Genomic DNA, 23,118 nt, shown 5'->3' with positions numbered 1-23,118 from the left:
GATATGGCAAACTGTTTTCCTCTGGTTTGCATTTAGATGTCTCTCCGTGTGCTGCCTTTGCACTCTTCTTTTGACAGAACACAAAATGAATTCCACAGTCTGGTGGTATGATTGCAAAACGTTCCATTTCCTTATATTGCAAAAGACAAAGAAAAGCATTGAGGGATGGGTTTTAAGCGTGGTTTAACACAATGAAATTGTCAGCTTTTATTATACAGACATTTTCAAAGTTTTATTTTCCCCAAATTGTAGAATTAAATAAACTTAAACAGGACACCCCCCACCCCCAAAAAAGAAAAGAAAACTAATCCCCCGGAAATGTGTTGAATAAAATGTAATTTTACAGTTCGACAATCAATGTTATATTTAAAACTTTTTGAAACATTCCCATGAATTTGTAAACAACCATTTTTATACTTTTGTTGAACGACTAAGTGCAAATCTACAAGTTCACAATGCTCAGCATCCGCCATGTTCAACATTGTACTTGTGTGTTGTGTGTAGGTGGATGGCACTGGTACATTTATACATTAGGTGCATACTTTTCTCCAAAACATTTAATTGCCTTGAGTCTATTATAGCATGGCCACAATGGTCATTAGGCCCCTGACCCATGTGATGTTGATGCCTAGCTCTTCCTATTTGAGCTATGCAAGGGTTATTACATTACCGTAGACCTTATTACATTAATGCCAGGGTTGTCCCTAACTGACCCTCTTCACTTTAGTCTAGAGCTAATCTGAGGACATAACGGTCCCATCACCCTCTCACTAGAGTAGAAAAGCACAAATTACAAACAAATATTTTCTACAGAGTGTAGTCAGGTCTTGGTTTGTATTAATTTGTTGTGTTTACATTACATTGTACAATCTAGTAATTTACCACTTATAATAATTTTCCAACAAGTGCAACGGTAGAAGATCACAAGTATCGAGGTAGTAGCCTGTAAGCTCCATCTTTCCTAGGCAGCATCATTTCTGACTCCTCACTGGAGCAGAACTCATCTAAAATATCCTCTTGACAGAGAGGACTGGTCACTTCCTTCTTTTCTGGCTGACTCCCTTTCACTGGCTCCCTCTTGACAGTAGCCCCAGAGCTCCGCCCCCTGTTATCAGCCCCAGACGGATGTTTTAGCAAGCAGATTTACGGCTGCTCAGTTATGACATAACACATGCTCGCTGCTCCGATAAGACAGCAGCATAGTCGCGCCGCCTGACACCAAGGCTTCTCCTCGGCACAAAAAAAGGCCAGACGTGTTCCCATACTAGTTCACGCTTTTATCAGCCAATCAGACTGTGTTGGTTAATGTCCTTTTAAAGGTGGCTCTGGATTGTGTTTGGCCTTGAAATTCTCTCTCTCTGGTGGATTTTAAGTTGAGGGATTCTTTTTTTGGAGTGGGCAGCTGTAGCGTTTTATTTTATTGAGACAGAAACATTGGGGAAATGGAGGAGATAAGACGATGACGAGACTTGATTTTAGTAGGGATGCACGGTTACTTGTTCATCTGTGTCTGACATTATTTGCTTAAAAATACAATACTGAAGGTGGTTGCATATTCAACAAGTGTTTTCTGGGGAACCTTTCTAAAGGGTCTACCTGTAGAACAAATAAAATCAAATGGTTGGAAAAATAAATGTTACATCTTTACTCATTTAAGTTGTTTGAACTAGTATGTGCGTCAAGAGGCCTAATAAGTCAGGCAATAAGGAACTGTTTTTAGAAGTCTGCATCATTCTGCACCCAGAATCACAGTTAGTTACTATATAACTGTAGTAGGGTAAACCCTACTGGAAATGTGTATTGCAATATGGGGCATCAATCAATTTGGCCATGCAATTGATTGGTTAGACTGTCCTTGGTCAACTAGGGTGCAAGCGGGTTCAGCGACAAGGGTTTTGACATCACTACGCCATCACTGCTCCATCTGACTTAAAAAAATAATAATACAGACGTCATATCCCTCAGTCGGGCCCTCGTTGTATTGACCGTAACATCGCTGTACCTCAGCCCCTAGACGGCGGAGCAGAACAGGGCGTGCTTCCATCTGTCATAATGTTTTGAATGGCATATCTGAGGTTCCCACAGGAGGAAGTTTTGAAAGACTGTGGTTAGAAGAGAAGAGAGTGAGGGAGCATGCAAGATGGCTGTCTTGCACTTACTTACACTGCAAGATTCTCATGGATGTTGTGATTCCTAATAGTTAACATTGAGTAATGGTTAGAGACGTGAGCTTGACGCCGTAAGACCCCCCCCCCCCCCCCCTGCCGTTTGACTCCCTGAAACAACTGGTGAAGTTTGAGTGGTGAATGAGGTGCTCTGTGTAGCCTTTAAATATGTCTCAATACTGCTGTTATTCGGCGCAATGCACCAAAGACACAAATGCCAGCAAGTAACATACAAAAGCTATCCTTCGAGCAAGGCACCTGTACCTATGGCTGCTTTTGGTGAGCAAATTGGGTGGGAAATCATTATCATTTCAGTTTTCTTGACTTTTGCAACCTTTTTACGGCGAAGCACAGAAGGTGCCTGCTATATAGAACACTAGAGTTTCGGGGGGCTACGCCCCCCTCAACCCCAGCCGCGCACGGGGCCCAGCCGTGTGTATATTGGGGGACCCAAATCGCCGGAGTGAAACTGTGGAAAAGTTTTTTTGAAAAAGGAAAAAATTTGAAGAAATAATATTTCTTATGTTTCAGGGGGTCCACAGGGGGTCCGCGGACCCCCTGATGGTCCACTGACCCCCTGTGGAGTGTTGGGACGCGCGGGGACAACCCTGGAACATTGCGGACCATTTCGGTGTTTTTTTTTTTTTCATGAAGGTGGTTGCTTGTTTCTGGCGCAGGCTGTGCAAACCTGGCAACCCAGCGCATGCTGCCGCACGTTGAAGTGGCGTAGCGTCATGAGGGTCAGTGGGGCCGTGGCTCGGTCAGTGAAGACCCTGTAGTGCGGATGATATGTGGCATAGAGGGGCAGATGGTAAATCCACAGAGGAAACATCCGTGGGCTACCATTGGTTCAGCGATGTGTGCGGTCGCCCTGCGGCCCCTCCTCCTCCACCAATGTGCAGTATTGAGAGCCCTGACGTCACAACAATTGGAGCGATGGGCACTGCACTGTGGTTGGTTAGGGTACACCTAGGGCCCAGGTAGAAGCCAGTTAAAGCCTGCATGGGCAAACCCAGTTAGGACCCGCCTTGGTCCCACATAAACATGGCTAGTTGGGGCCCACCTAAGGGCCAGGTAGAAGCAACTTATAGCCTGCATGGGCATCGCAGTTGGGACTGAAGTGGATGCCGCTGACATTGCTGACATGGGGTCCATATGGTTTAGCCCACCTTGAAACCATATGGGAACTACGCTGGCATGCTGGCTGTAATGCAAACGCTGCATCATACCTGCAGTGTGTAGTTTGATGTTGTGTGTGTAGCAGATATACCTGCAGTGTGTAGATCAATGTCCATAGGAAAGTCAATGCCCAGCAGTGTTTTTTTTCCCCAGCAGAGTTTCTAGTGTCTCTGTGTCTCTCTGGAAGAGGTTGCACATGAACTCTGCAGCCGCACTGAGGCGCTCCAACACAAACACTCTGACATTAAGCTGCTTCACACAACAAACATCAGCACCACGCTGCTGTTTGTCCAAAAGACACAATATCTGCTCTCCCACCGACGTCATGTGTTAATTTATCGACAGCCGTACAGACTCCTTTTGACACATTTTACGTCGTTTATCCAGCTCTCACTGACTCTCCACATCGGGCTGTTATTTTGCTGCGATCAAGTCAACGATGTGAGAGATTAGCTATCACAGACGGACGGACAGGGGGTGAAACATAGTCTTGCGCCATGCCTTTCGGCCTGGCGGAGACAATAAAAAACCGAAAGTAAAGGAAATGGCCATTTCTGCAACAGAAGTAGTCAATAAACTATGCTATGAAGCATGGGCCACATTGGCAAAGAATGTAAGAAAGAGGCAATCATGTAGAGAATAGCCGATCTCCAAGCTTACAAAGCCTCTGAACGTGAGGCGTTTCGAGCTTGTAGATCGGCTTTTTTCACAATATTTACTTGTGGAACGGAGTCAAACAGAATGGGGGGGTCCCAGATCAAGTACGTGTATTTGGGGGGGGGGGGGGGGGGGGGCGTGAAAGGGTTGATAAACACTGCTGTAATCGGAGCGAAATTATCTGAAATTACTACATGACCATAATGCAGGCTAACATGCGTTGCACGGGGCGGTCCTGCCATTACGTTAGTTACTGTAGTTGCTGTGGAGCTACATAGTTCTCCAGAAGACACACACAAACATACACCATTTACAATGGACGAACTGAGCAGCAATATAGACATTCACCACACGAACGTGCATTGTTGACAAAGTGATTGCACAGCCGCTGCAGGCATGACAACCAGGTTAGCGTTAGCGACATGGCAGCTATCACAGCGCCCTGTCCGTCGTGCTGCAACTGCCTGTGATGGCTACAGCAGTAACAGCAAGCTGTCTGCGATGCCATTGTCTGGAGACTGCTCTTAGCGTGACACGACCAATGAGAGTGAGCGCTGTAGTTGTTGCTAAGATACGGTGGCGTCTCTGCCCCATAGCTTGTAGATCTCTCACACATGATTGGCGTAGGCTGCGTTGCCAGGTCTGACTTTGTGTCTAAGCAATGGTCGGCTGATTTTTGCGCGCCTTTGGGCTCGTTTGCATTGTGCGCACGGCAGCGCTTGTTTAGCGTACGTCAGCGCGACGTGGCAACGGACGTGGCAACGTGAAAGGTGATTGGCTGGTGAAAAGAAACACCCGACGTTACACCAGAAATGGTGCCTGGAGAAAATGGTGACCAAAAAAAAAGTTTGGAAAAAAAGGAAAAAACCCCCGCAGCGGCTGCGTGCTGTTGTGGTGATGAGGTCGTGCGCACGGTAAACGGTACGAAGCTGCCTCCCCTTCCGTTTTGTCCGACATTTGGTGAGTAGAATTAATTATGTTGCGCGGTGGAAAAGGTGTATTGAGCAGTGAGATGTCCCCTACGCGAGGCGTAAATTCAGCGCGGCCGGCGTGGCGAGTCAGTTGGCGACATGTGGTCTGGCGGTGCGTTGTTTAGTCGATAACAGAGCTGTGGGGTGTGGACACCGAGGGTGCGGAAGTTGGTCGCCATTTATATAGTTAGATGGTTTTCTGTATCTTTTTCTGTCTCTCTGTATCTATCTCTGTCCCCACAAAAGTAGACCAATCACATAGCTTAGCTGATGCTGCTACAAATCACAGTCTCCACAAAAGTAGACCAATCACAGCGACCCACACAGCTTAGCTGACACTGCTACACCAGTCAGAGCTCAGCTCACGCTGTTATGCTCAGGTTAGCATTTGTGCTTCGTTCACAAACTGCACACCTAGTAACTTGCTATCCATACATTGGCTACAGATTGCACAGGGAAGCCATGCTGTCATTAGACTCTGTCTTGTCACTCCGCTTCATGTCTGATATCATCGTGTCAGGGCAGAAACCTTGTATGTAAAATAGTTACTTTTCAGGATATTTGCTGAAGAACCTGTGTTCCAGTGACTCCAATGTAGTTATTATTTAGTCTCTAGCTAATACTTATTGGTTAAATATTAATAAAACCCACAGACAGACTTTTACTTTCAAACATTTTCAAAAGTAGCAAAAATAACCGATCTACAAGCTCACAACGTGTCTCGTTGCATCCTTGTAGGTCGGCTATTTTCACTACTTTTGCGTGAGATTCTTGTGCAATGAAGTAGGGCATTAATTTGTGAATTAAAAAAGTTAAAATATGGAGATACAAGGTTTCTGCTCGACAGCAATGATATGATCCAGAAAGGCTGACTGAGTGTGTGTGTGTGGCATCAGAAACAAAGTTTCTCATTCTGCCTTGGAATGATGATAACTTGACTAATGATTATGTGCAGATTAAGGCTGCCCTACTTGGCTGCTGTTCAGATCTGCTCTCCACTCAATAAGGGAATGTTGACGTTGAGATCTGCTGGAGAGGCCTCGTTTCCTCAATAGTCAGAGGTGGTTTCCTCTTTTGCCCTGCTCTTTTATTAAGCAGCTTTGTGGGGAGGAGGGCTTCTGAAATGAATCGCCCTATGCGCTCTTCGAGAATCTCTGAAGTTTTGAAAGCTCAGCGTCGTAATGAAATGGATTGGATGACCTCAAACTTCTGACTGATGTCTCTTTTTTTTCCTTTTTCTTTTTTATTGTGGAGTTGCGATAGATCAACCGTTGGCTCCCTCCCTGCCTGTCGGTCATGCATACTTTGTCATTTATCTGCCCTTAGCTGCCCTCCAAAACACAGAAGTTGTCTAGCTCAGACCACCAGCCTCAAACTCCTGTCTTGAGTATGGGAAGAGGACTGAGGTCAACGGCAGTGCGTGCTTCTGCACTTTTATGTGTGGTATATGTATATAATTACGTATATGTTGGACAAAACTGACACACACACGATGACTTCGATGCTGAAATATCTATTTAAGCTATGCAACCTCTTTGCAAGTAAAGCAGTTATTTTTTACATAGTTTACTTTGAGCATTCCTCGGAACCCCTCTTATGTCCTCTTGTATGTTAGATAAATATTCGGTTTGATCATTGTCTCTCAGTGATGTATAAATAGCCATCGTTTTCACATGGAGCTTATGCTCTTGTACTGCTAATGTGTAATTCCAATTCACATTCCAATTAATGGCTTATATAGCTTGATGAGAATTCTTTGTAGTTTGTCAGAAAACCTTTTTCTTGTTGCATTTTTCAAATTTACTAGTGCATCTTTTGTCTTTTTGTGGTATTATCTGCTGTACCATTTACTTGATGACACAATTTTCCCTGGGGGATCAGTCAATGCAGTTTAGTCCAAGCGGGGCTTGGGATTTTGTGACAACCACACATTATTCGTGAAATTTACAAATATACAAAACGTTAAGAACTATATACTATATCAGTATTTCATGCACACTTATTTCCCAATACAGAGGAAAATTCTATAAAAAAAAAAAGGACTTTCAACCTAGTGTCCCTATTTTGTAAGATGTTTTTAATATTTTCTCACATTTTCAAAAATAGTGAAAATGGCAGATCTGCAAGCTCACATATGGTGACGCATTGTGCTGGATTAGCTATTTCTGTATTTGACTATTTACTGTATTTTACTCTGCTATTATTTTTACTTGCCTATTGGTGTGCCTTGGGCAGAAAAAGTTTGAAAACCACTGGTTTATCTTATCTCTCTCTCTCTCTCTCTCTCTACAGAAGATGTTGAGGTTGGGTTGCTGCCACCACTGAGGCTCTCAGTGTGCTGACCAAAGCAAGCAGTCCTGACCTGCTAATACACGAATGGCCCAAGGAAGCCACCAGATTGACACTCAGGTTTTGCATGACCTGCGCCAGAAGTTCCCTGAAGTCCCTGTGGGTGTTGTTTCACAGTGTGTTCTCCAGGTACAGTTGAAGAAATTACTATTTTGACCAATGTTAACCATACTGCAAAAGATGTACCCCTTATATAAATGTATATAATGTTTGGACATAAGTCACAAGGGCTGTGAATCTTCTGCTATCTCACGATTCGATTCCGATTCTTGGGGTCACGATTCCGATTTTTTTCCCGATTTTTTTCTTCTTCAAAACAAACGATTTTCGATTCAAAATCGATTTTCCCCGATTCAGCACAGAACTTGCCACTTCTTTTTTTTTAGAATCGATTCTGAATCGTCCAACATGAGAATCATGATTCGTATTCGAATCGTTTTTTTTTCCACACCCCTATAAGTCACCCAAAAAAAAAACATTTTTCAGAAATGTAATTTAGAAAAAATATATATACCGTAGTTATTATTTATTTTTCTCATCTGTGTGCAGAAGTTAATTATTTTTGTATATGAATCATATCATTTTTCTATATAGGTAAATGCTGGTTTATTGACTGAGCAATGTTTGGTTTATTAATAATTGTGTTTAATGTTGATCTTTTTTGTATCATATTGTACCGATACGGTCTAAATACCGTACCTCATTTCCAAATGAGAAAATACTGCAACCATCAGTAACATATCTAGCCGTATCATACACCATAGTATTTTGAAATCTGAATTCCCTTTCTCCCCCCCCCCCCAGAACAACAACAACCTAGACGCCTGCTGTGAGTACCTGTCCCAGGTGAGCCCGGGCTACTTATACAGTGAAGGAGGAAACCTTAACTTCACGGACGACCCCACGTTCATCAGGCTCCGCAATCACATGACCCAGCTGAACCTGGGCCTGCAGACTCAGAATGTGCATGCGGCGTCAGCGCGCGGCGACGGCCTGAGGATGAACGGTAGCAGGACTCTGGCCCACAGCCTGAGCGACGGGCCCCTCCAGACGGGCCAGGCGGCCAACAGTGACTTCTACCAGCAGGAGCCCCAGTCAGCGCCGGCGCAGGTTCCCTCCGGCCTCAATGTCTTTGGTGTGATGGAGCCCACACGTAAGCCGCAGCCGCCCCAGCACCTGGGACTCCTCGGACTCAAAAGTGGGAACGCGGGCGGCCAGCAGGCGCCCCGCTTCAACCCCATCACCGTCACCCTGGCCCCCAACATCAACACAGGCCGCAATACTCCCACCTCTTTGCACATACACGGCGGGCCCCAGTCGGGCCTGAGCAGTCCTAACTCCATCTACATAAGGCCTTACGTCAGCCAGTCCGGTACGACCCGGCAGAGCCAGCAGCAGGGCCGGGTATATAGCCCCACCTCGCAGCCGCAGCAGCAGATCTACCAGATCTCTCACCCCTCGTCCCTGCCCGGGTCCTGGTCGGGTTCCCAGCATGCTCTGTCCTCTTCTTCACATACCTCACAGCACCAGCCCCAGGGCCACCAGACCTCCCACGTCTACATGCCCATCAGCTCCCCCACCAACCCCCAGGCACCCTCCTTCCTCCAGGCTGTGTCGGGAGGCCAGCCGTCCTCCTCTGGCACCTCCTGCTCCTCCTCCTCCGTCATGCCCACATCCATGTCCTCCTTCAGCCAGTACAACATCCAGAACATCTCCACTGGCCCGCGGAAGAACCAGATCGAGATCAAACTTGAATCTCCACAGAGGAGCAATTCTACCACCACCACGGCGGTGCTGCGGACGGGCAGCGGGCCACGCTCCTCGTGCTCCACCTCCTCCTCCTCCTCCTCTTCCTCCTGCCCGTCGTCATCCTCCTCCTCCACTGGGGCCCCCACGGGCCCCAGCACCCCTCTCTCCATCGGAGGCCCAGGCCTGAGCCGCAGCCAGCCCACCGTTTACATCTCCGCCAGCCCGCCCACCGCTGCTACCACGCCTTCCGACGAGGCCGCCATGGCCCCTGTGGGCTCCCGCTCGCAGCCCAAGTTTTACATTTCTGCCAACGCCTCCGGTGACGACGGCGGGTGTCGGAACCCCCCCACCGTCTACATCTCATCCAACCCTCCAATGCAAGGCCAATCTGGGGCCAGGAGTTTGGGGGGCCAGGTGAGCATGGGCCCCGCCTACATCCACCACCATCCGCCCAAATCTCGTGCCTCGATGGGGGGCCACGGGGGCACCGCGTCTTCGCCGCGCGTGGTCGTGACCCAGCCAAACACCAAGTACACTTTCAAAATCACCGTGTCCCCCAACAAGCCCCCTGCGGTGTCGCCCGGAGTCGTGTCCCCAACTTTTGAGCCCACCAACCTCCTCAGTCTCCCCGCAGACCACCACTTTGCGGAGCCGGACCCCGACCACCTCTCAGATCCACAGTCGGCACAGAGGGAGAGGCCCAGTGAGCCTCGCAGACAAAGCATGGGTTCAGACGACGCAGCCTACACGCAAGGTGAGGCCCACTGTGTATCACAAATATGACAAATTAAATGCAGTTAATTGAACTAGTTGATGTGATCAATTATAAAATATAATTGATTTAAATACAATAATCAGTTTTGGGTAGAGATATACATATATGTTCTCAACACTTTGCGGGCTAGATCAGCTGTTTTTGCGCAACACCGTTGTAATAGTAATAGAGCTTAAGTGGTTAATCGGACTAATCTATTTGATTTTTAGAAATCTATTCAAATTGTTTCGCGTTTTATTATATTTATTATATTAAATATTAAGAAACACATTTTCTTAGACATCCGATTGATCAAAAAGGTAATAAAAAAATCTAGAATAAAATAATCGATAGTTGCAAAGCTATTGAAGTCCCTATGTTTATTTCCACGAGTGTTAAATACGTTTTTACTTTGGTGTATGTGAGAATAAATAATGATTCCTAGTGGTTTTGTTTTGTAAAAATGAAACCAGGTGATTCATAAAAAAAAATCACATGGGACGTTGCAGCCATTGCATTGCAAAGTGTCTGGCATTTGCCATCCTATCTTAATGCCATTTTCACAGATCAACAACTGGCATGCCTGGCGCCTAGCCAAAACTACTCTAGATAACAACTAGAAGTCGTAACTTAGAACACACAGACGCAGTGAAAAAAATGCTCCCCAAAAGATTGTTTACACTACGAATCATCTTCAAAAAAAGTCATCAAACATCTGGGTTTTACTGTCTGCTACACAGACTATTGGTTGTTTAGCAAATTTCAAGTGGCTGAAGAGTCCACTTCCTCTCCAATCTTCCACAGTACAATGGTTTAAGAGGCTGCATAGACCCTTTTTAGAGACGTTTGGTTGTTACAATAAATAACGGTATACATTTTTGTCTACCAGCAGTTGGCCTTAAATGCTTTTTCCATAGCATCCTGCCAAGAAAGTAATTTTACTATAAAGCACGCTTTATGTCATTTTCAAAGTTGGTTTCCATAATATTGGCCATAAAGCATTTCTTCAGCCAAACTGTGTATACTCGCTGTCATTAAACTTCAGTCAACGTTGAAACGCTGCTCCACTGCAAACTAATCCACTGGGAGAGATAAAAGCTAAGGTGACTCGCCCAGGGAGGGACGTTGAGATGACGGGGGAGTGAGTAAATGCTGTGTTTGCACCGACAGCCTTTAAGAAGGGGCCGTATGCTCTAGCGTGACTCAAACTCATCTTAGCACAGTGGCGTTTCCTTTTTTGGACTTTTGACTGCATTACATTGTGAGTCACTGGCTGTGGCCCTCAACGCTACACTGACTACTGCCATGCGAGGCTTCTCCCCGTGGCCTACTTCTGCCGACCCTCATCAGTTTAATTTCTCTCCAAAGAGGCTTTATTGACATTGACAACAAACATTGTTGCATTGCCAAAGCACAAATGTGAAACGCATTGCTGATTCATCTCAATTTGGTGTGGTAGAGTTGACCCATAACAATTGAATTTGCCTCCACGAAAGTCCCTGGGCATGATGAGATCAATCTTACGACTTGCCAGAGCTTAAGTGCAAAACACATTTCGTATTGTGTAGACATTTGGATAGATCTTCATCACTTCGATTACAGTGCAATTCTTGCTTTTATTTGGAATGTCATTATTCCATTATCTGAACTTAAGTAGAAATAAATTACCAGTACATCAACAATCAACATATGTATGCAATTTAGTAATAGAATCACAAACATTTTATTTATTCATTAAGACATATTTTAGGGTGTTTCTATAGAGACACAGGACAGTGTAGTGTCACAGGAAAGGAGTAGAGAGATGGGAAGGATCACACTATCAGGCATGTACTGCAGGTAGCTACAGTACATAACATAATCTTATAGTCAGGCTACATATTTCCCATAATTCACTTACAGTAACTGTCTGTTAGGTTTGGGAATTCATTCCATTGTTATCTGTCTTGCGCAAGTCTTGTCTGTCTCACATGACACAGCAGGCAGAGTGGGCAGGGCCTGGAGTGGTGGAGGAGCATATTTACATTTTAGGAATATAGCCACTAGCCAGGCAGACGTGCATTGAGTGAGCCGGCGTAGGTGCTCAGTGTCTTGCTTGCTATTTTCGCCGAATGTTCGCCCCCATAATAGGGACACTTGGGTTCATCTGGTTAACACGTGCGAGTGTGTGTGTGTGCCTGCGCGTGTGTGCTTGTGTGTGTATGTCAGGGGCGTTATTACCTGTCAACACACACAAGAATTATGGCATACAGGTACTGTATAGACTTGTAAGCATCTGTACATGTATCTGTAGCCATAGTATCTTGTACTATACACTATGTACTAGACCAGAATTTGCCTCAAGCAACCTGCTAACTGCGATCAATTTCAGCTCCTCTGCACGACCACAATAGGTGTTGAAATGAGGGCCGATAGGAGGCGGTGAGGAATCTGCGTGAGCCTGATATAGTTCCCCTTTCCTTCTCGACACAAAGTTGCTTTCACACAGAGGAATAATGACTCAGAACTGGTTTGATTGCTCTGTGCGGCCATTAGCGTTTGGGTTATCTGATAAGTCTGTCACCATACCTGCTGCAATGTGCCACTCATTTCTCTTCATTTTTAATTGAATATTGTTTTGGATTGTCGGGAAAGTTTCTCAGTTACACATCCTTTCCTGTGTAGATCCTGCTTTTGCACTTAAACAGTTTGTCTGTTTAGAGACTTGCCTTATTGTGGTGATGGTGGAGCAAGAAAATAATGGCAAATTATGTATTTCTTCTAGCAGTGCTGCCCTGTGCCAATGGTTCACTGCTGAATGAATGCAGAAGAGACAAAACAATGGTTGACTGTATTGTCTGTGTGTGTGTGTGTGTGTGTATTCCTCTTTGTTTCCAGCCTTGCTGGTGCATCAGAAAGCCCGCATGGATCGGCTTTGGCATGAGCTGGAGCTGAAGAAGAGGAAGCTGGAGAAGCTAAAAGAGGAAGTCAACGAGATGGAGAATGACCTCACCAGGCGGCGGCTACAGAGATCCAACTCCGCCTCCCAAATTCCTTCGGTGAGCCTCCTCCTTACGGGAACATCAAGTGATCTCCATTCAGTGACAGCTTGATGAGCATGAATTCACCGCAGGGTTTGAATATCAAAATAAGGTCTTGCAAACAGCATGGAAAATGTGAAGGAACCATAACTTTTGCTTTTCACTGGATTACTTTATTTTATATACCTTCCCCCCCCCCCTTTAAAATCACATGCCCCCTCAACAGGATTTAATCAACAGCTTTAGTTGCGACTAGGAATCCTAAGTGTAAACATTCAACATTCAGACATGTTTTCTGACTCTTGTTATCCATAATTGCAAACAGGCAAAGACGCTCATTGACAAATACAAAGCAGAAGACAGAAAATCATTTTATCTGGATCACATTGCCTTGGCTTGTATGTGTATTAGAAGCTCTGTAGAGAGATTCCCCCTTATGGAACATCCGCACTCCTGCTGCAGTGAGTAGGTCACATTAGGGTTTGTTTACGATTTATTTAAAGGATGAATGTTCCATATTTTTAGACCATGCACCTACATAGACATCGACAGCACTATTAGAGTGCCAGGGTCACGTTACAATTTAGTTTGGAGCTGTGCGGCAGATTTTTCACCTACGTGCGGGGAAACAATGACGACCGCGAAGGGGGGGGGCTTCAGCGAAAAAATAAATGAGAAACCGCACGTCTTTTCTTATGCATTTCAAACCGTGTTTACATTAAGCTCACAGCTGCAGGTTTGTTGAAATCTGTTGGAGGGCCAAATGAAGTGTTGCTCTTTAGTTTTTGTTGAATCAGCTGGTTTTGTTGGCTATTAGTGTTTCAGTCAACAGAGGGGAGAGAGGGGGCAGCAGAAGGCTAATTGGCCACTGAGCTCAGTAGCTCTGTGGGCTGGTGTTATTTATTGAATCCAGGCATCTCTGTAGGTCAGCACACCTCATGGTGCAGCCACCTACAGCTTCGTATCACGCACAGTAAACTTTTAAATTAACTTCACTCACTTTCATACTTTTCTCTTTTTTTTCAATATCCTCCTATAGGGAATGAAAGCATATTTAAATCTGTGATTCGGTAAACCAACTCAGAATTTCGTAACGGTGTCATTGTGTAAGATTTAAAATCTTGTTGATAGCTTAATATCGACATTCTGCAATTTTGGTATAGAGATATCGATGATCGTTTTTTTTTATGGTTATTTTTTTTGATTATAGCTGAGATTATCACCATGGACCTGGTGCACCTGCAGACACTACTCAACCAATTAGAATGAATATAATCTAGCTGTAATCATGGTTATCATCAGGTTTGAATTGCTGGGGGGATGGTGGGAATCCATGCCTCTGCTTTTGATATCCGCCTCTCCTCATTCATTTTTATTAACGTTGGGGATATGTTTTAGTCCTGCTTCTGGTCTCACTGAATTAAATGTATGCATTTCCTTATGTTTTACGTCGGGACACTCCTGCGTCTGAAGCCCGTCCAGGACAGGCTTCAGACGCGCCTCCTGCAGGGGACTTGGCTCAGATTCAAACACATTTGATTTGGCGTTAGGGACCTTTCTTTTACCTAATATATTTGAAATGTATGAATTTTCAAAACTTCATAAGATTTTTCAAATTGTTATTTTAATGACTATTTTAAATGTGTTAGCTTGTTGTACGAAGAAGTATATAGGGGTTAAGAAAATGCCCCCCCCCCCTTTTGGAATCCTGGTTATCATTAATGCTGATAATAATGGTGCAACCCAGACAGTCAGTTGATTATGATCCTGTTTCATTCTCTCTCAGATTGAGGAGATGCAGCAGTTGCGATGCAAAAACAGAATACTGCAGATCGACATTGACTGTCTAACCAAAGAAATTGATCTTCTTCAAACACGAGGTAGGAGACCAGACCAATCTTGTAGTTATGAGTGACTTTGCTTATTCCTGTGTGTGTGTGTGTGTGTGTGTGTGTGTGTGTGTGTGTGTGTGTGTGTGTGTGTGTGTGTGTGTGTGTGTGTGTGTGTGTGTGTGTGTGTGTGTGTGTGTGTGTGTGTGTGTGTCTATGAGTGCGTAGTTGAATGTCTGTGCTGCTCTTTTGTGTTTCAATAAATACATTCCTACTCCAATGGACCTTATGCGCACAGCATCCATTTTGCTCTTATGTTATTATAACCTAGTGATAATATAACATAAGAGTAAATTGCTACCATGTCATTATAGTCAATAGTGTTGGGTGTACCAGCAACCTTTTATACTGTGGTTGGATACACCTTTAAAAATTCTAATCATGTGGATCTCTTGATCCACATAAGAACAGCATGGTTTAAATGTGGATCTCGGATGTGTGCGAGATTGATTGATTGAATACTTTATTTAGACAAAATGTTTTCATGTCATTTGTCATTTTGAGAAATGTTAACGACACAAGGTACAGTCAGACATATGAGCTAAAAGGATAACACAACAAAGTCCTGGATGAGCTCTACACACACAGACACGCAGACCCTCTTCTAGACAGCCAGACTTCTGCAGAGCCAATGTCATAAAAATCTGCCTGTATGTTCACTTGGCCTCACGTTTTTATTTATATTCTATAAGTGGATAAAATCATAGTGGGAGGATATGAGAAATAATAATAGGCCAAAATCAGCGCTCTGATTCCGCTCCGACCCTCTCGCATCCCCATCAGCGCATGCAGTCAAGGTGCTGCCATTGTACTGCTAACTGCCATTAGTTTCCTGAATTGCATCCTGTTGCTGGTTGCTAACAAGGGATTTATTGGCCCTCTGGCAGCACTCAGCTGCTCACACACCAGTCCAGCGGTCACACAGGTGACGGAAGGAAAGCGCTGGTAAATAAATGAATTGTCCTTTTGCGCTGAAGGCAAGAGAACCACACGCCGGCCTGGAACTCTGTCTATACCTGCCGTTTAACCATTTAATTGTACGACCAATAGCAAACATAGCAGATCTACAAGCTGACAAGGCCTTGCATCACAATGTGTTGTGAGCTTGCTTGTAGATCTGCTATTTTTGAAAGTTTAGCATATAGACATGCCGAAAATATGGACGCCAGGTTGAAAGTGGTCCTAATGCAAATGGCAGACCAGTCCATGCTTGAGCATAAATGGAAAGGTTTAAATGGTGGTCATGTGAATGTTGGTGGTTTGACCATGGTGCCATAACACAGTCACTCAGTCAGGATTACAGCTTTGGTTTTCAGTAGTGACACAAATGTTGTATCCACCTGATTACACTTTATTGTATGTTTTCCTGGTGCTTTTTTTTAATTTATGGTATGCGCTTTAACCGCTAGGCCATCAGCGCCTCTAATATAATTAAACGATAATAACAATAAATAAAAATAGGAAGAAATGGTAAAACATTTTTATAAAAGTTTTTTCTGGTGCCTTTAATAAATTATGAGGTACAATATGAGTGATATTCTTTGCTATTTTTTATTTATATGTCAGGTGTATAGACAAAGCTCATTGGCTCTTATTTACTATAGATGTAATGTTTGTTACGGCTTCAGCATACTGCTTGCGGAAACTAACTTCAGCGAGGTCCTAGGAACAAAATGACTTGATTGTGGGTAAAACCAACAAACACGTTGCCTTGCCTAAGGTGTAAACGGCACTTCTTGCACCTCCAAGATTTTCTGACTAGCCAAACATCACCGCAGAGACATCAACACGAACATCGTATGTGATTAGTCCAAATTTCAAGGCTCTCGTGATTTATTTTTGTTTTATGCCACAGTCAGATCCAGGTGGTGAAGTCACCGTTCCAGCACTGTATACGTTCGGGACTCAAAGCTGAGCTGCATTGCCTTGAAAATAATTTAGTAATTTTGAACTTATTTTGCAGTATGCTGCCAGCTTTACACTGTTTTTAAACGGACCACCCTCATTTGGCTTTTCATCATTAAGTTTAGAGTATTTACTGATTCTTTTCAGATTTTTGTCACACATTTGACATGTTTTCTTGTGTGTTACTGATGATGAAGCTTTACAGCCATGATACATTTCGACAGTATGTGATGTCTGCAGTTCATAGCAATACAACGTAAAACAAAAAATGTTATACAAATGTTTGTCCGCTATTTATGAGGTACAATGTGAACTGTAGATTCTTCTGCTTTTCATCTGTTACAGGACCACACTTTAACCCCAGTGCAATCCATAACTTTTACGACAACATTGGATTCCTTGGTCCAGTCCCACCCAAACCGACATTATCTGGTGGTAAGTTTAGTAAAGGAAACATGGGGGTTGCTGGACATCACTTTCTCCTTGCTGTACACCTCGGGCGGTCTGTACTGACTGGCTTTATTTTCATTTGTTCTTTTTTGAATTCTTGCAGCATGCTCAGGTTTTCAGATTTCATATTTAAAACCATAATGACATTATGTACTTCAACCTTGAAGCCGATTGTCTTATACACGTGCTTATTCATCCAATCTGCCATGTTACATTTCACGGCCATACTTGCATGTAGGGGTGCAACAGTTAATCAAACTAATTGATTTGATCATTTAAAAAACAATACAGTAGAAAAATACCCCATAATAGCAAATCTACAAGCTCACAACAGTTGTGAGCGTGTACATCACCTTTTTCTCTATTTTTGTGTGACACTGTTGTACTACAAAGTATAAAATGGGGCTGAAGTGGTTAATCATAGTAATCGATTTATTCAAGTTTTTTGTATTCCTTGATATATATATATATATATATATACACACAGTATATGTATTTTTTTGTTTTTAATCCTCCTTGATTATTGGATTCATCGAAAAAGTAATCTATAGAATAATTGCTAAGCAAATAATCGATTATTGCAGCCCTACTTGTATGTCGGCCACCTCTGCACTTCTCATTTTTCTCCCCTTCTTGTCATCTACACTGCCATCGTCTGTCCGTCCCTTTCTCTGTGTGTGTGTGTGTGTGTGTGTGTGTGTGTGTGTGTGTGTATATGTGTGTGTGCGTGTGTGGGGGCCGGTGGGAGGTTGCAGGCATGGGGCCTGAAAAGAGAGGATGTCGACATACTGTCGCCTCTGAGGTCCTGATGGAGCCCTCTCCTAGCCTGACCCCTCCTCTGCCACAGGGTTGGTAGCTCTGTCCCTACGCAGTCAAATCTGGAGTGTTAAGCCTAATCTATGATCCGTTGCGCGATGGTGTCGCACGCCAAGAACGGCCGAGAATAGCAGACTATTCGGCTATACACTGTAGGTCGGCTATTCTTGGCGCACGACACCATAGCATGACGAAGTATGAATCTTTAATTTAACGAATCCACCAGATACGCATCCGTGCATTATTGCACATGAAATGTTATCTTTTTGTTTTAAAATAAAACGGGTTACTGGAATACTGGTTATATGCTAAATGCATGATCTTGATTTAACTTGATTCATCCCACAATGTTGATTTTCTAGGTTTAAAAATATTAAAAAGGGGTGCTATGATGCAGTTATTTTCCATATAAAATGTATTTCTATAAGGATATGCTTGCGGAGACCCCAGTTTTTCCACCCAGAGTGAAAACATTTTTGCTTCACGTCCGAACGTTGCAACTGTGCACAGCCAGTGAGAACCGCTGCATCCATTGCTCTTATCCGTGCACTTCTACATCTAGTGGTTTAGGGATCTGGGTTTACTGTTCCCTTTCCCCTTCTTCCCTCTCCACTCCTCTCCCTCTTTCTTTCTCTGTGTCCATCAGCCATGCATGCACCTTTTCTGAACGTATTTATTTACAATTTGGTTGCATGTGATTGCAAAAGGGATTTTCAGAATTAGCTGAATATTGAGATGTTATACAGTATGTATATAGTGTTATATATAATATTTTTCTTTTTATTATTAAATGCATGTGAAAACGCCATTTCAGGGTTAAGCTGACTTTGACGCTTTTCCAAAATTGTATCATTGATCATTTGTAATATTGTGTTATATCTTCAGTACTATATTACTTCATTGTACGACGAATTAACCACTTCTGACCATTATGAGCTTGAAGATTGGCTATTACCTCTATTCTTGAAATCTTTGAAAATTTTAACATTATTTGGAATTAACTCTCATTGTCACAAAACCAGTTATCCAGAGTTTTTTTCTGAATTCCCTCAGTGCCAAGAACGAAAAGTGTTTTTTTTTGGGGGGGGGGGGGGGGGAGAATGTTCAGAACCAAAGATATCGTGATCTGAAGATTTGCTGCTCCATTCACTTCTTGTTTAACTTATTACTGAAAAAGGCTGTATATCGGCTCCTGAGCACTTTTTTTTTACTTAAAAAAAATAAATAATTGCTGGCACAGTATGAACATATTTTTTTATTTCATTGGCACAGAGAGTTAAAAAGAAGAATAAAGTATTATTTGACATGCACAAAATATGGATGTCACGTTGAAAGTGGTTAAAGCCATGAAAAATATTGAGCAAGACCAAGCGCAGGGGAACAGTATTCCAAATACTTCAATAAGAATGTATTGTTCCCCTTATTCCGTCCCTTGTGTAAGGTGACAGTGGGCACACTGCAGTGCCAATCCAGTCTCCCAGGGTTCCATTTGTTGGGGAGATCCATGCCTCTGCTTTTGATATCCCCCCTCATTCCCCTGGTCATTCATTTTTGTCGCCAGTGTGGATATGTTTGCTTCTGGTCAGACTGAATACATGCAGTTCCTCGCCTCAGGTCTTAATGGGTAAACAATTTAATTAAAAATGTAATGTTAACCACATTAACCCTGACATCCCTAATGCGTCCCCAACGTGTCGCATCGCGGAGCTTGTAGATTGGCTATCTGTTGTACAAAGAAGAATATAGGGCTCAAGTGTTTGAGAAAATGTTCCCTGCCTCACAACACATCGTGACAAGGCCTTGTGTGTGTGTGTGTGTGTGTGTGTGTTTTAGTTTTTTTCTAACAAAAAGCTCTCCTCCCCTGTACAGAGTCGAGCAGTAAGAGCGCCAAGCGCGTAGCAGACCAGGAGGACGACGAGGGCACGCAGTGGAGCTGCACGGCCTGCACCTTCCTGAACCACCCTGCCCTCAACCGATGTGAACAGTGCGAGTTCCCACGGCACTTCTGAGCCAACAGCAAGACCGCCAAGACTACCCAACCCACACCGCCAACCAACCAACCCAGCCTTTACCTACCTACCTACCTACCGCCCTCCCCTCTGGATGCCTTTCCACCCGGACTGACTAGATTAGAGAGAAAAAAAAGGACCCTTTTGTTTTTATAGTATGAAAAATACTAGAAATAAGTTCGAGGGAACTGTGAGGGAGACTCATGGAGCGACCCGTTTTCCCTTTTTGTGATCCACACATACACACACACAGCCTGCAGTATCTCTGAGGTTTGTAGAATGCTGTCCACTGAAGGCTGGATTGGATAGCGTTTACAGCTCTCCTAAAGCTGGCCAAGTCGGATGATACCTCACCTCGAGAAGACTCGTGATCGTGTGGAGTCACTTCCTCCCCCCTCCCCTTCCTTGCTCGTCAACGGGCGACCTTTAACTCCCGGGGATACCTCGCTGCTTCCATTTACAGTATTATGAGTGGTGCCCGGAAGTGTGATGGGCCGACGCACGCACGCACACACACACACACCCACACACACACACACACACACACACACACACACGTGTACACGCACACACACACACACACACACACACACACACACAGCCACGCACATACATACATACAGCACATGCATTCATACATATGCGCACAGATAACACACGTGCAACCAACTAAGGCACCAATGTGCCTTTGCTGAAAAAAAGTAAAATTTTCTTCTGTGGTGGCGTGATCAGGAATGGGAACTACGGTTGGCCACCGCTCTACGTCTGAAGGGAAAAAAAACAAAAACGATCAGACTACTTGTAGACTTTTTTTTTTTTTAAGTTTGGTTGCTGTTTTTTTTTTCTTCTAGAGGATGTCATGGGGGAACTAGCAGTGTTACTGCCACTAAAACTCATCTCTGGCCCCCCCCCCCCACAACCCCACCCCAACATCCCCCCTTAGTATCCCTTGTCAGTCTGTGTCTCTTCGATCGTGAGTTTATAAAACTAAAAAAAGGTAAAAATGGAAACTAAATTGCATGCTTTGTGTACAGTACACGGAGGGAAGAAGAATTTGCCCTGAGCTTTTTACTGTACATAATTTTCGAATGTGCCTTTAAAAAAAGAAAATGACAAAAAAAAAACGCCTTGTTCCTCACACTATGAATCACTTCTATTTCCTTGTAAGTATAGCTTTATAGACTTTATTAACTATTGTTTCTTTTTTTTGTGTTTCATTTCTTCTCTCTCTCTTTCAAACAAATATGCACCGTGTCCCTTTTTAAGCTTTTTACTTGATTTCTGTGAGAGTTTGGGAAGCATTGCAAAAAGAAATAAAAGAGGCGAGAGGAGCAGAACTGTAAATCGAAACCGTTACAGCCGTCACAAAGCTATGTTGTCTGTTCGCCGCTTGTGTAAATGCCGAATTTCCTGTACGATCTGCAGAGTAAAAAGATGGAGGTTTTCTTTTTTTATTGTTTAAAGTTTTTTTGCAGGATGCCAAAGATCTTGTGACCGTTTGAGGGTAAAAACAAACTTCAAAAATTACAAACTGCCATCTGACAACTGGAATGTAGGTTTATATCTTGGGGGATATCTACACCTCAGTGCCAAGAAGAGATGCATGATTTTTTTTTCCTTCACTGCATTACATCCTAAAACTCGCATCAAATCTGACAGACTTGAGAGTTGGATGTAAGATTGAATCAAAGGATTTTTTTCCCCAGGTCTCCCTGTATGGTTAGTTGGACTGAAAAGTGAAACGTTTCTTTATAGGGATTTCATGATCCAAGTAGATGCTATGCTGTCCGAAATTTGGGGTTTCATCAGTGTACCAAGAGATCAAAGTGAATATGTTAAAATGTTTTTAAGTATTCCTGTTCCCAATTGAAGCAAAAGAAAATATATTTATATATGTCATGTGCCTTATATTCACCAGGTCAGAATTGTATTAGATCTCCCATCCAGCAAAAAAAAAAGAAAGAAAATCATTTGGCAACCCCTCCCATTATGCCAGCCTGTGCAACTTTGCAGTCCCTCACCCTGCTGCTGACTTGCCCCTTCCCCTATTCCTGCCCTTAAGTTGGCTGCATACTCCAGCCGAAAAGTTGTGTTCAGTTGGACTCTGTGAAGTATGCAGTCGCCTTTTGCCAACTCCCATCTTTCCGGAAGCTAACCAATCCACCGCCTGTGCCCATGGGCACCCCCGTCCTGTTCTGCAGCAAGAGTTTGGTCTGCAACAATGTCACTTAATGTCGGCTGTTCCGCCAGCTCCTGCAAGCTGCTCAATGTTTTCAGCCACTGCGGCAGCACCCACGGCCAGGCTTCCTGACCCCTAACACCCCATCAAGCCCTGTGAGACTACCAAGCACAACTTGTTTAACCACATGAACCCTGCCGTACCTATTCTGGGGTGAGCATTCTGTGAAAGTGGCCCATCTGTAAGCTTGTAGATAGGCTATTTTCGGCAAAGACATTTGTGTGCAGAGGGGGGAAAAGGAGCGGGCCAAGGATAGAGCCCTGGGGGACCCTGGTCAACTAAGTATTTAGGGTTTTAAGTGGTTAATCTTTTTATTTGGCTTATTGTCCTCTTATAAGCTTTTATTGGTGAGGATGGTTCAAAAAGTTTACTTTATTGAGATTACTTCACCTTAGCTGTGGAATACTTACTCTGTGAATTTGTTCACATTTTGTAAAATGTTGCCTTACATTAGTGCCTTAGAATTGTATTGATAATCTTTGCTGTCACAAATCAAAGTGCCATTTTTTTTAAAGAAAACCTTAGTATTGTTTAAATCCAATTAAAGTAGAAAATGAATTTGTAGTTGTCTCTTAAGCACTTATGCCATACTTTTCCTTTTTAAGCCCAAAGAAACCCAGTTTTCAGCTTTTGTCTGCACCTTGGTGTGAAGAGGTGGTTCATACATGTTTTATTAAATGGAAAAAAACAAAACAAATTTGGGTATCTAAAGTGTTTTTGATTTTATCTGGGAAAACTGTCTTTGTAACAGATAAGTTATTTGTAATAATAATAATTTAAAAAAATCTATTCTGATTATTTCCCCTCCCCCTGCATTTCGGTGCAACCTGTTGTAATTGCACCAGCAGATGGTGATCAAGAGCCACGTCATTGAGGAAAAAGGCACAGGTGGAAGCTTGATTGACAAGTGGAGTCAAGTGATCAGTGAATTCTGCAGTATGTTTTTTTTTCTATCTTCTGGTAGTT

General features: G+C 43.5%; 1 protein-coding gene across 3 annotated transcripts in view; it reads left to right on the top strand.

Annotated features, from left to right (window-relative positions):
* tab2 (TGF-beta activated kinase 1 (MAP3K7) binding protein 2) overlaps window positions 1–21,880 on the top strand; it is a 51,720-nt gene extending 29,840 nt beyond the window's left edge. The window contains exons 2-8 of one of the 3 annotated variants that reach the window (XM_084081743.1): window positions 7,265–7,450; window positions 8,126–9,824; window positions 12,702–12,862; window positions 14,631–14,724; window positions 16,984–17,073; window positions 17,844–17,936; window positions 19,774–21,880. In XM_084081743.1, the coding sequence (XP_083937869.1) occupies window positions 7,349–7,450; window positions 8,126–9,824; window positions 12,702–12,862; window positions 14,631–14,724; window positions 16,984–17,073; window positions 17,844–17,936; window positions 19,774–19,913 (2,379 nt within the window). In that variant the 5' untranslated portion in view covers window positions 7,265–7,348 and the 3' untranslated portion in view covers window positions 19,914–21,880. The remainder of the gene's footprint in view (window positions 1–7,264; window positions 7,451–8,125; window positions 9,825–12,701; window positions 12,863–14,630; window positions 14,725–16,983; window positions 17,074–17,843; window positions 17,937–19,773) is intronic. The other 2 variants (XM_084081744.1, XM_084081745.1) reach the window with 2 other exon arrangements.
* The last annotated feature ends 1,238 nt before the right edge of the window (window positions 21,881–23,118 follow it).

This window comes from Gymnoscopelus microlampas (assembly GCF_963454915.1).
Source record: "Gymnoscopelus microlampas genome assembly, chromosome: 16".
Classification (NCBI taxonomy): Eukaryota; Metazoa; Chordata; class Actinopteri; order Myctophiformes; family Myctophidae; genus Gymnoscopelus; species Gymnoscopelus microlampas.
This window is presented reverse-complemented; position numbering and strand designations above follow the sequence as displayed.